General features: G+C 43.8%; 1 protein-coding gene across 2 annotated transcripts in view; it reads right to left on the minus strand.

Annotated features, from left to right (window-relative positions):
- EPB41L4B (erythrocyte membrane protein band 4.1 like 4B) overlaps positions 1–14037 on the minus strand; it is a 167678-nt gene extending 153641 nt beyond the window's left edge. For both annotated transcript variants that reach the window (XM_058833180.1, XM_058833179.1), the window contains exon 1: positions 13606–14037. In XM_058833180.1, the coding sequence (XP_058689163.1) occupies positions 13606–13905 (300 nt within the window). In that variant the 5' untranslated portion in view covers positions 13906–14037. The remainder of the gene's footprint in view (positions 1–13605) is intronic.
- Between the last annotated feature and the right edge of the window lie 387 nt (positions 14038–14424).

Genomic DNA, 14424 nt, shown 5'->3' on the forward strand with positions numbered 1-14424 from the left:
TGAAACATCCCTGTGTCTGATCCCTGACCTGCCTTTCAGCACAGCCCCACAAACAGCTGAAAGGACAGGTGTCTGTCAACAGCACCATGCTGGGATGAGAAGCCAAGAACTGTTTCAAATTAAACTGACCATGAAACACCCATACTCTCAAAAAACAGCTGATGAGTCTGACAGAAGCAAGCATAAGCATTCCTAAAATAGATGTGTGTAGCTCACAAGAGGCAGATTTTTAAAAAAAAATTAATCACGAAGGCAAAGAAGGAAAGCAGCCAGCAAGAAGCACTGTCAGTGCAACCCTAAAATGTTCTGCTCACAGTCACCAGTTTTCCCTGGGAGAGAACTAATAAAATTACTCCTGCTGAAAAACTGGCACAGTAGCAGGAGATGATGGGTCTTGTTGGTTGTACATACTGATTTTCAAATCCTGGGGATGGAGAACTGCATAGCACACTGTAGCTAAATTCAGTGAAATCACAGGTCACACAGAGAGGAACGTGAGTTTCACTTACACTCACTAGGTCAAAGACAGCGCCCTGACTTTCAGCAGCACTGCACAAACCTTGGTATAACAACAGAAAAACAATGGACTGTGACCTCTCAGTATAACATTACAGCCAAGAAAACAAACAAGGGAACATTAGGTAAGAAGCAATGCCATTTCATATTACATTCAGCAAACCGCTGTAACACAACACTGCTGTTCCCAGCTCAAATGCCTGCACATTATTCACTAAGTCAGAAAAAAAGCTATACACAATATTTCTGAGCCTAAAAAGCATCTGTAAATAAATTTAGTTTTTATCTGCTTAGACATAGAAAAGACTAAGACGTGGCATGTGTATGAACTTAACATACCTGCATATGAAGAATATTTTTCCCCATAGCTCCATGACTTTTTGCTGCTTGCCTGCTCAAGTACCAAGACAGGGGATAACAGGGACCATAAAAATATAAGGTACAATAAAAGATCAATTATTATACTCACAAGTCCACATGCAACATGAATAAGTAACTGTTTCTCATTAAAGACTCTTAAAGACAGATAAACTAATGAGATCCAAGGAGAGCACTGATGGTAAAAAAGTGACAGGCTTAAAGCATATTCTTGGAAGAAATTCTAGAGATTGATCAAGGAAGGGAAACAGATTAAGTGTTCACAATGACCCTTTCTGACCTGAAACAAAGCTACAGTTCAGATCCTATTTACAAGCCACCCATATGACTCTCCTCAATATAAAGAGTGACAGAAGAAATGATGTCTAGGAGAATAGTCAGTTGACTTCAATTTAAGATCATCCTAACCAGGAACCAGCAGCCTCACAATGGCTTTTGAGATACAAAAGGCACTCATATATTTTCATCGTAGTACCAGAGTAATTAAGGTTGGAAAAGATCGCTGGGAGCAAGTCAAAACACTACCCTAACACTGCCAGGTCCATCTAGAGCATGTACCTAAGCATCACAACACATCACATTTTTTTAACACTTCCTGGGATGGTGATTCCACCACTTTCCCAGGCAGCCCATTACAATGCCTAATAACCTGTTCAGCGAAGAAATTTTTCTTAACATCAAATCTAAACATCTCCTGGCACAACTTGAGGCCATTTCCTCTAGTCCTATCACTTGTTTAGGATAGAAGTATCTCTTCTGGAAGAAGAGACTGGCCCCCACCTGTCTACACCCTCCTTTCAGGCAGCTGTGGAGCAGTAAGGTCCCTCCTAAACCTCCTAGAACATCAGCCCTACACCCAGACTCCCACATCCTAGTCCGCCTCTCAGGGAGCTTCCGCTACCATCTGTGCAGAGGCAGTGATTTTGGCATTTCACAGAAGATACTTTCCAAGCAAAGCAGACAACAGTCTCGGAAGCAGAGGAAGTGATCACATCTTGTCCCTCCAGAACCTCATTGAATTCATCTTTTGCTTTCAGAGACATTTTTTCAGCACCACAAACTGGAGTTGGATCACACAGGGTCAGTCTGCTGTTTCCAGTGAGCACTTTCACATCTTGCACAAGACAACAGAAACAAAAGACCTTCGTCCTCCACCTCACCTGTATCAGCTCTGAAATGCAGACAGAACGACTGCACCATTTAAGAAACCAGTACAAAAAAGAAAATATGTAGTTTTCTAAGACTCAAAAGGAAAACTGGGAAAAAGCTTCCTTCCCATATACAGGGTCTTGAAGTCTAATCCAAAACTTGTGCAAGGAAAGCAGGCAGTGCTGCCCAGTGAGCTGCTGTCTATAAGGAGAGTTCCTCAGGCCTGAAGCTTTTCATGGGATCTATATTTGCTGGCTTCCACAAGTCATTTCATGCTGTCCCAGTCTTGACAGCCTTATCTTGTTAAGAAGGTTAGTGCACATGCAATAAAGAGGAATTCATATTCTTTAAATGTTTCCCTATCTCTCTCACAACCTAACCAGTTTTCCCTGTAGCTTGCAAGAAACAACTTTTCCAAACACCTTACTGAAGATTTTGGTGTTATGTAAAAGCTCTATCTGCCTTGAATTAAAAAGTAACTTTTGATTTCAGTAAACAGTAAGATGCCTTCCTGAATGCAAAAGAAACAAAATTTTGAGCCAGAACTTGCACTGCAGCTTTCCCACTCACAGCAGCTCCTGAAAGTCACAGCAAGCTCACACAGAGGTGTCACACAGAGGTTCTTCAGACTCTTTTCTCTTCCTAGGAAGCTTCCAGCACACAGCTTACTGAAACAGCTGGGAAAGTTCTCCCCACCTGGCACTACACAAATGCTGAGAAACTGGCAGCTTTTACAGGGAAAATTCTGCTTTCCGAAACAGAATTTGGATGAACAGTATTTTCTATTTACAAAAAGCGTATCTTTCTGCCTTGACAATTTTTCAAGATTCTGTTCATACTGGAAATGCTACCAGATGATCTGTTTTGCTCTGTCAAAGTGAGATGAAATTCTTCAAGAAGAAACTGTTCTATCAGTAGCTAATACAATAACATGTAGGGGGATAAAATCATGGTCTGCTTTCCTGACCATAACAATGTTGTTAAAGCAAAACATTTCCTGAAACAGATGAGCTTTTTTTTGCAAAATACATTTTATGATCAAATCACAGGCCAAAATATGCTGGGTGTTTAATGTGAAAATACATCAAAATCTAAGCACATGAAGTGTAAAATGAGAATATATGCTGGCAAATTTCAATAGCAGCAAACAAAACCCACTTGTTTTTGTTTCACAGCACTGAATTTTTCTATTCCCACTCCCTCCTGAGAAATGCAGTCATCAACTTAGGCCCATTTTTTTGCTAATATACAGACAAATGCTCCAACTCCTTCCTCATTTTTTCCATCTTTAAAGTAAACATCTCTATTTTCTAAAGCCAGAAATGATGCAACATTAAAGCTTTACTACAGGATAAATTTTAATGCATATAATGCATCAACATGCTACACAGGAAAAAAGAAAATTTTAAGTAATATTAACGAAAGGGGATGGCTCAGAGAATTCAAGGGAAAACAGGAAGGCAATGGGTAAATAACATCTAGTTTTCCATTCTAAGTTTAAGAATACCGTATAAAATATTTGCTGTTGAGATTATTTCCTCATAGATTGACCTCCCAAAATGTATTATATACCTTTCATGAACTAAACCCCTTTAATTAAAATAAAAATTCCTCTCCAAGTGCCTACTGTCTGCAATAGTTTGAGTTTTGATGCCCCAAAGGTTCACTGATTTTCACACCTAAAAACAAGGAGTTTGATTTTATAAGTTTTGAAACAGTTCACTGAACAGAGAGAAACCAAATGTGAAATATCATTGTAAGAGAAGAAGGGAATGAAGGGAGACAGAGCACACATACAGGCTGATAACAGCTTAAGCAATCAGCTTAAAGGAGAAAGGGAAAAGTGCTACAGTCAACATTTAATGGCTTCACTGGCCTCTGTAAAAGGCATCAGTGGTCTCTGCTGTCTTAGTAAGCACGTTCCCCCCATTAAAAAGAAAACCCATCAAAATTAACATCTTCTCATTAACTGGAAGTCAAGAACAAAACTCCAGTGAGCAGAACTAATAGTGCCAGGGTGATGCTGGGCACACATGGAGCCTCCCTGCAGCTGGCTGCTCCCAGCCCAGCTCCCAGCTCGGCCTTGGCAGACGAGACTTGTGGGCCGACTTGAGACAGTGGGAGCGGGGCTGGAAATGCTCCTCCTCAGGGAAAGCGGATGCCAGCCACAAAGAACAACATTTCCTGCCACCCTCTCTTCATTGCTGAACAGCAGGGAAAGAAACTGAATCAAATCTAGTAACGTGAAACAGCAGGAAGAGGGAGGAAAAGAAATTAAGTCTTTTGCACAACCAAGTTATATTGTTATGCTGTTAAACCAGCTTGTTCCTCCGCAGAGCTAAGGCAGGACATCTGAATTCAGATCTCTTTACATGGATATCCAAAGCCCAAAAAATGAGAGAAAAGTGGATGCTGCCCACTGGACTTTACACTTGCAGGGTGCTGCCCTTCCTTGCGATACGACCTATTTTGAAGAATACCACCGCTCTTCACTTATTTGCTTAATTCAAAGAGATAACAGACTCATCATTCATCATCTCTCAAAGCAAAGCACTCATGGAAGGTTCATTATTCAGGAAGAATTTCTACTCAGTAAGTAGCTTGAATATAAAATCTCCACACTGAGGATCAGCATCTCTACTGAATAGTGATCTTTATTGCAACACAATGATTGCACAGAACACTGGTGTGCTCAGACCTGCTTACGAAAATGGAAGTTCTTGAGTTTGGTCTTTTTACATAAATGTAAGCTCTTAATTTAAAATCGTACCATTATCATAAATACAGGAACCACTAACAAGGTATTAAAGAGATTTGTTTAAATGATAGAAAGCAGCCTCGACTGATTCTCAATGGAAACAAGGGAGAAGAAGGAAAAAATTTCACAGGACTGCTTCTTTTCTCAGGAAATTTGGAAAATATTTATTTGCATGGTTAAAGCAGGTAACGTCTGGACCTCATACCAACAAGAGAGATGTGATGCAGCTAGCCTGTTAACATTATTTATCAAAATTAAAGTGAGAATTTGTTCAGAGCCTGGGATAATTGTAAAGCTTAACAAAGAAAACTGACGTTGTTTATCATCCAATAACCTACAAGACCTCACACAGTGAAATGCATGCAACAGGAAACTTTAAACTTAAGAATGAGAAGCAGTATCCTTGTTTAGTCTCAGTTGAGGACAAAAAAGAAACAGGTGTTTTCCCAGTCAAGACTGCTAAATTACAAAAATCCTCTCAAGGCTACATTTATTTTAGATATATACAGACATATAACATACCAATGAAAATAATGCATACAATCAATTACTAATGCTACAAAAAAAACTGAGAAAATCACTCTTTTCAAACAGCCACAAAAGAATAAATCCTCATGTAAGTTATCCTTCAAAGTTATCTTACAGTCTAGAATAATTTAATTACAGGTCACAATCCATAAATGGTAGCACTGGTTTTCTAACTCTGTATCTGATTCCACTATGTTCATATAAAGTGAAGTTCTTCAAAAGGAAGTACCAACATTCTCCATGTATCTGTGTAGAGTTATTTGTAATATTTCACAAACATTAAACTGGCTCTTCTGTTAGGATTTCCAGTCTCTTATCATACAAACTGTATCAAATGTATCAAGATAATGAAATACAGAATAAGTTCAATATGTTTATTAGCATACTTAAAGAAAGGAAGGGAAGAGGAAAAAAAAAAGACAACATTTGGTATTTGGATAAACTATCTGTGGTTCCACAACAACAAGGAAGGGAAACAATCTGAATCTGTAAAGATCAAAACCAAACAGCCAACATAAATTAACTCGTAATATTTTTCATGCTTCATAGCCAGAATCTGAGTCTAACTTCAACAAATATTTCAAAATAATCTCATCACAATATAGCTAATGGACCAGGACACATTTAAATTGATGCATAGAAATAAATGGAAATAGTAAGTCAAATGAAGAGCAGATGGTCACTCTAAACACTTCATTACCCTCCAACCCTTTGATTTCTAATGCAGAAAAAAATAAAAGAACATTTACTATAGCCTACATTGGAAAACATCCCCTTGTTTCTCAAGTATTTAAAATACTAACCCAGAAACACTGTACATACTGTTAGCAGCTGTTGCATTCATCCTTCTAGCAAAAAAAGGTATTGTTTGTAGTTATCCTTCTATTTACTTTGCAAAGAGCCTATGAACTCAATGATGTGTATGTTCTCCCTCTTCTCTCTACCTCCTGTACAAATCATTTGAGTTTTCAGGTCCATTTTGTTGTCCCGTGTGAAACCATACATTTTTAAAGTATGGAGGCTTAACCGTTGAATTAATCATTTCACCAATAGCTCCCAGTGTTTCCCTAATGTCAGTTCTACAAATGTTCACAACAAGCTGTCCTCAACCTGCACCGTTTGTGCCATGGCAGTCAGGGCACTTAGGTGAGTCAAGCTGGCTGAATGAGCTGCTGAGCCAGCCACAGACTCATGGCCACAGCAGGGAAACTGAGGAGCATTTCAACTTTCTAACAACTGCAGAAAGCCACAGAAATTTTCTAAACTTGTAAGAGGGAATAGGACAGAGAATTATGCTCAAGCCCCAAACCAGAAGGAAGCAGAGCTCTTTAAAATGCCTCCCATAAGAGATCCCTCACAGCTTGCGTAGCTAGCTGCTCCTGGGAGGAAAACAAAACTACTTTTACAGACCGGCAAAACAGGGTCAAGTAAAGGAAAACCCACAAAAATAAAGGAAATCTGCTCCTATTAAAGAGAAAATTCATTAGGTATCATGCTAGTAATACTAGCATAGATGATATCCACACAGAAAAAGTACAGATAATTGCTCAAGGAGGAGACTGCAAATGAAAAGGGATTGTTGAAATGGTTGGGAATTTAACAACAAAAGCCCTGAATTGCAAAATGGACTTATGCTTCAAGAAGGTGAGGCACTAAACAAGGCCAGCTTCTCAGAGAAAGTTACATAAAACAGGTATTTACAGAGGCACTACAAATAGGAGCAGAAGGAAGTTCATGAAGACAAAGCATGTGCAGAGAAGCAGGAGTGGAGATAGCCATCCCATTTCTGTTTCAGAAAAGAAACAGATGAACAATACATCCCTTACTTTATACATAGTTAGACAGTTATATATATAGTCTCTTCAGCTTTTTTCTTCCTGTACCATCTTCTGCAATCCAAACAAAACTAGTCCTCTGCTTGCTCTTACACATGTACTGAACTTCCAAAGCCTCTTTGCTCCTATTTCTTGCCTCACAGGAACGTTTTACATGCCCAGATGATCTTTTTCCTCTTCAGGACTCCTACTATGAGCCTGAAGATACACTCGCCACTCAGCACTATAGGCTAGAACAGAATCACTGGAACAAAACCCCAAAACATATTAGATGTACACCGTTGACAAAAATGTTCCTGTATCATCAAACTGTTGTGTAACTTTCCTTCTTATAGACCCTCTCCCTTCAAATCCATGGTGGTCTTCAAAGTTTCTCCAAGGTTTGCTATTGGATAGGTAAGCTCAGTGCAAATACCTGCTAGGAAATGCGTTTTTGTGCTAATGAACGAGAGCCACAGTGACATTTCACATGGTTACTCTCCTAAGCATAGCTGTCTTCCCCTCGACTGCAAAAAGGCTTCTGAAAGAATATATACAACAACCTTATCTTCTCCCCATCTCTCCGCCAGAAAATTAGTACCAGGTGCTCTTACTTTTGCATTATACTGTTCTCATCACCGGCTTTCTCCCCCACCCTGGTTGTCAACTCTTTGCAGCAGCACTCCTGTCATCCTGTCTATCTGTATTACACTGAAAAATTGTATTGGTTTTCATTAATAACTAATGGAACTCACAAGCAGAATTTCTCTTACATATGCCAAAACAAAACACTGCTTTTTGTCTCCTTTTTCTACTATGTACTCCTTTTCCTACTATGTTTCTTTTACCCATTGTCGATTTATTGGGGATGTTTGGCAAGCACATCAAGGGCCAAAAATTCCCACTTCCCTCACAAGAGCCTAACATTATGCATTTCTGAAGCATGGCTGCAGTCACGTATGCACACCCCATCTCATTTCTCTCTCTGGGGCTGTGTATGTTCCTGATTCTGTATGTGATTGTACTATGAATGCCTCTCACACACCTTCAGCACACGCTGCAGCAATGCATCAAGGCACATGGAACAGAGATAACATAATTAAAGGTTATTACCACCAGACAACACATTGAGTTCTAGCTACAGCTGCTTAATCAGAGCTGTAAGGTACTCAAAAGGCATTGCAACGTGAACTGAAGAAGCAAAATTATCCAACCTCTTCTACCCACAGAGCCTGATCAGTTTATGAAGGAATTAACTGGTGCTGGTGCTCGCAGGAGCTCATGAACACAAGAGGCCTTTCCCTTTCCAATGTTGCAAACATGCTTTTAACATTTTCCAGCAAGTACTCTAATTTTATACTGTTGAAAGGTAATTCCTGCACAAAGACAGCATATTACCAATTTTATAAGTGATAAAAGCTTTAATGACTTTATTGAAAATCCCATCACCCATGTGATGGAACACATCTGTTGGAGGGGTGTGTAACTCCTTATGAAAACTCCAGAGCATGACCTGAATCCAAGTGTCTACATGCATATTAGTGCATTTCTCTAGAGTTAATATTTATGAAACATTGTTTGGAAGTCATGTGTGATAAAAAAGAAAGAAAAAATTAGTTGGACTTCTTTCCAGAGATTTTTAACTTTATCAAGTCAAATACACTAATCAGTAAAACTGAGATGACTGCTAAAGAGTTATTTTAACATTTATATTTGATGTAAGCATAGAGGCCAGACAGCAATTTTTGCTATGTTCATGTTACCCCAATAAGAATACAACACATAGCAGATCAGAGATTAGTTGAAGAACATTTACTATTCCTATCCCTATCCTGAAGTGTTTCCATAGCAGCCAAAACAATTATTAAAACAGATACACCAAAAGGAAGGCAAAGAAATAATATAAAAGCCATTCATCTGAAAATAATTTACAGATTTAAAGTTATATTTGAGTTGTTGATTAATTTAATCCTTTAACATTACACACTTTCTAATACATCACACGAGTCTCTGTAATGGTTGTTCACAGCAGCAGAGGAATTTATCAGAGCAAGAAGATTTTTAGAAAGAAGTATTTATAATAGACAACATGTTGACTGCTGTGGATTCACATCACAGAAAATATAAGGTATCTTAGATCTGCTTTGCAGGATGAGGATTTTCATAGTGGAGGAAGCTTACCATTTGCTTCTTCGTTTATCCCACTTAAGACTACAGAAAGCCACGAACACTCCACAAATGTTCACTCTCCTCCTACCCTCCCATAATTTATCAGAAAATACCATTTTCAACAGCATTAAGTGACATTAATTCCTGCTACTCTGGACAGTCCTACTGAATAGCCATCTTTCATATCTGCTCTTTATGCTTTTGTAAAATGCACCTAATTAAAAATCAAAGACTCAGTTTTTAGAAATGTCAGCCATCATGCCTTAGAGTTAAGAAAAATTTGGCTTTTTGGCTTTATCTGAGAGCCATCTCTGCATTAACTAGCAGACATCACTGCTAGTTAAATGTCAATGCTCTCTCCTTGCATTCTTTCTGTAAGAACACAGCATCACCTACAAACAGTTTTTCTTTCATTAAAGTCACGAGTCCTCTAGAAAAACAGAGGCAAGCTTGTTTTGGCAACAGTGAGCAAGTGGCCTTCCATCTACCTACAACCAAGTTGCAAACTCTGACCAGCTCATAGCCTCCAGTGTAAGTCAGAGTACAACACAAAAGATACTGAACAGGTTTCCCAGTGGTAAAAAGAAATACACAGGCAGCTATGTGTGAGGGAGGGGGGATGGCTTCTAATGGAAGTGTTTTAGTCTTTGCATCTGTTCTCATCACTGGATTTCAGATGTGCAGGCACATGGTGTCAGGTCAAGAAGAAGTAATGACACCATTTATGTTCCCCTTCCCATGGGAAATAACCCCACAGCAACAGAACTGGGCAACTGCCACTCATTCCTGTATAACAGATCCAACCTTAATAGCATTTCACATTCAATACAGGGCCCTGAGGAGCTTGTGGGTTTAAGAAGCCATCCACTGCATTATTCTGTTTAGAAAGAATACTTTCAAAGTACATGATTCTTGCCTTAAGAGTGGAGAAAAAAGCCAGCATCATTAAGCAATCCTTGAAATTTCATTCAAGAAGCTGAGTATAGAAACCATTATCCAGGGGTATCTGCAGTGCTCAGAATAATCTTATGTTGACATTTGTGTGGGGGCAGCTGGGTACAAAACAAGTTTGTGAAAGCCAGAGAACACCTACAAATGAAAGAGCACACAGCACATAGAAGGGCAGGCTAGCAAATGGGGTAGTCCAAGGGCAGAGCACCTGCAGTAAAAAGAATAAAGTGCAAATGTCCCAGTAGAAAGCGGGTGTGGAAGCACAGATAAAGAAGAGCGATTACTCTAGTTCACTATTGCTGTGCAGCTTACAGAAGAATGAGGTAAGGAAGAACCTGGAGATCAGGGTAGATCTCTGCTTCTGTTACCACCACAAACTGACGAGAGTTTACAAGACACGTACTTTCTCATACAGACACTATCACACAAACTACAACATTAACCACAAAGACAGTTATCAATTTACTGATGTAGGATTTCTTTTTCCAACAGCCCCACCTGTAAGAAAACACTGTGGCAGAACTTGGACAAAAGTTTCAGGGTTCCTTTCAGTTTTATTGGAATATTTAAAAAAAAAAAAAAAAAAAAACACAAAAAACCCCTGAACCTTTTTTCTGTGTAGACAGCTAGTTTTCCTCCAGTTAATGTCTTTTCTGGCATTCCTCCACACAAACAAATAAAGCCCATAGTCTTTGAAATCAAATAAACCTTTCAATTACTTCTAAACGAAGACTCAGAGATAGCCTAAAAAGTTGTAGTTGCAGGAGTATTGTGTTCTAATATCAAGAACCCTTTTCAACTAGAAAGGCAAGAGGGGTAGAATGTCAGCATGAAGAGCACATTTTGTAGATGCCAGTATCTCCTGAAATAAGTGCTTGCAAACACAATCAGCAGCACAGTGAAATCCTCTGCAATCATCTCTGTACTTGACTTCATGAGTAAGCTGCTCATTGGTGATGAAGCCCACACTCCCTCCCTTTAGATAAAATTTGATCTGAAATGAAAGAAAGCACCACACACATTTTTTAAAGAGATGCTACTCAATTCATTCAACTTAACCAGTCCCATACCTCAGCTTCTGAATATTAAAGCACGTTCTGTTTCACGCCCTATTCCCATAAAATCTAGACCTGCAAATCTCAGGGAAACTTTACTGATCAACATCTATAAATGGTGCAATGCCTCTTTCAGTTTTTCTAACTCTCAGTGTGGGTGTTACTTTCTGTGAAAGAAAGGGAAAAAAAAGCCATGAGGAACAGATATGTAATTCAACAGAACAGTTTTTAATCCTCAAAACACTGATAGCTATTAAATGCTCCGAAGTCCTCCATCAGTCTAGGGATTTGCATGAAAAAAAATGCCAACTTCTTACTCTGTCTTTGGACAACTGAGCTATAACCACCACATGTGCAGCTCACATTCTGACAGCACTGGCAAGTCTTAGCTTCATTTGGAGGTTAGTTCAAGCCAGAATGCTTCACAGCTTCTTTACTGGGCAACACAGATAGGTTCATGTGTTTTCAGCACTCAAGGACTAAGAGTGTCATTACCTCACTTTCTGATCCTGCAAATCCTCAGACTGTCTTAAACGGGCTCTACAGCAAAATCTGACCTTTGATAAATCAGAGTATTACCTTAAACAAAATATTTACCAAGCTTATTGACATAGACCTCTATAAGTAAACCCTTAGCACACTGATAACGATCAAGTCTACTTTATAAAATATATGTGCTGAGATGCTAGGAGGAGTGCAGCAAGTTGTGAAGGAGATGTGAGGAGAGGAAATATATTAGCATTTCAAATATCTGGAAATGTGCGATGTAGTCTGCAGGCAAGGGAGGCCTGATAATGCTGCAGGCAAGTATCTCTAGGTGGCTCCGTTCACATACTTCTCTATTCACTTGTAAGAGTCTTACTCAATCTCCTCTGTTTCTTTTAAGCAGAAACAATAGGGTTGCCAAAATCCATGTTTTCGTGAAATGATGCCAACATATACAGATGACAGCTAATATGAAAGGCACCTAACACGCGTCTAAAGGTACTATGAAAAAAACCTCGCTTTTACACGGCCGGAGAGTAAAGCAGTGCACAATTTGTCGGATTGTTACATTCACTAAGTTCTCCCACGGGTTTTTGGAGACCAAGCTTCATGGCTGGTCATTATTTGGGTTGAAATGGAAAGAAGATTAAATGTTTTTCAAACACGATAAACTTCCGCACTATTTCATGGGAAACCTGGGTTTCCCTCCCTCAAGAGGGAGGGAGAAGGTCAGCGAAGAAGGATGCGTGGTGACTATTTAGAAACTGTGAGGAATGAAAAAAAACAAAACTGCAAACTACCAACACACACCGCGCAGCTGCCTTTAGGATTGATAAAATGACACACAATGGGCTTTGGGGATGCCAAAACACCTACAAACGCGGCCCAACCTCAGCCAGCAGTCACAAACAACACACGCACAGCCCCGCAGGCCAGCACCGTCCCTTCCTCATTCCTCCTGCACAGCGGCGGCAGGGCAGAAAGTTCAGCGGCGGCACCGTCCCCGCACCCCCGGGCTCACCCCTGACCCCGGCCCCGCACCCGGCCGCCACGGGACGGGGACAGCGCCTCGGCTATCCCGGAGGGCCCGTCAGCCCGCCCCGGCAGCGGGGGCGGTGGGCAACAAGAACTAAGGAGAAGCAGGAGGCGGCGACCCCCCGGAGACCCCGCCGCGGCGGGGGCAGCGCGGCCGCGCCTCGCTCTCCCCGCGGCGCCACAGGTGCTGCGGGGCTGAGGGCTGCGAGCCGCAGGGCAGCGAGGCCAAAGGCACCATTCTCCCCCGCCTGGCACACCGGGATGCCCCCCATAGCCGCCGGTGCCGTCGGGCGGGCTCAGCGGGCGACCCCCCCGCAGCAGCCGGGGAAAGGCACAGGTAGCGCCCGCACCGCGGGGACGGCCCCTCCCGGCGGGAGAGGCGCCGCGGAAGGCAGCGCTGCGAGGGGCTGTTTTCGGCTGCGCAGGAGGGGAGGAGAGCGGGTGCCCCCTCCCCGCTGGCTCTGGTGAGAGGGAAGAAGGGCGCAGACGGCTCCCGCCGGCAGGACGGGGGCGGGCGGCGGTCATGGCGGGGAGGCGCGCCGCGCACCTGGCAGCAGGTGCACGCAGGCGGGGACGGCGGCGAGGGCGCCCGCGGAGGGAAGGGCGAAACTAGCGAGGCTTTCCCGGCGAACGGCGCCTGTTGTGCGGCCGGGGGGGGGCACTCGCAGGTGCCTGTCGCCAGGGAGGGGGGGACGATGCGGAGGAGGGGAGAGGGTAGTTGCAGGCGCCGTTTTGCAGGCGGCGGAGGTAAGCGCACGCTACTCACCGGCAGCTCCACGTTGACTTCGGTCCCGTCCAGGAGAAGGACGCGGCACTGCAGCACCGGCTTGCTGCCGCCGGCCGCCGGGATGTGGACGGGCGCTCCGGCGCTGTGCACGACCCCTCCGGGGAGCGGCGAGGAGGGGAAGCCTCCCGAGCCGACGGCGGCGGCGGCCGCTCCTCGCAGCCCCCCGTCCCGCTCGTCCCCCTCGCCGCCGAGCCCACCTCGCCCGGCTCCGCGCCCGGCTCCTCGCCCGTAGCGCTGCATCGACCGACGGCCAAAGGTCCTGCGCAGGAACCGCAGCATCCTGGGGGCGCCCTGCCCGGCCGCTCACACCCCCGAGCCCGCAGCTCCGCGCCCGGCCCCGCGGCGCCTCCCAGAGCAACGCAGCAGCGCCGCCCGCCGGGAGCCAGCCCGCGCCGGGCGCCGGCCGCACCGCCCCGCCGCCCGCTCCGCCCTCTGCAGCGCCGCCCGGCAGCGGCACGGCGGGGCGGGGCGGGACGCGGCTCCTCCCGCCGCCCCGCACCGGGGTGTGCGACAGGCGCGGCGGGCAGGGGGAGCTGCTGAGGCGGGCGGGCGCCCGCGGGGGAGGCCCCGCAGCGCAGCGCAGCGCAGCGCAGCGCAGCTGAGGAAGAGCCGAGCCGCTCCGCTTCTCCAGAAAGTGCCCCGGCTCCGCGGCCGCTGGGGCGGTGTGTGCGCCACGGCAGCCCCTCGCCACCGCCTCCGTGCCGGGGAGGGGAGAGAAGCGGCGGGGGCGTGGAGACTCTTTCCCGGCCGGGATTGCCGGGCAGCCCCTGCTTCGCGCCGAGCTCTCCGCGCTGCCCC

This window comes from Poecile atricapillus, chromosome 2, assembly GCF_030490865.1.
Source record: "Poecile atricapillus isolate bPoeAtr1 chromosome 2, bPoeAtr1.hap1, whole genome shotgun sequence".
NCBI lineage: Eukaryota > Metazoa > Chordata > Aves > Passeriformes > Paridae > Poecile > Poecile atricapillus.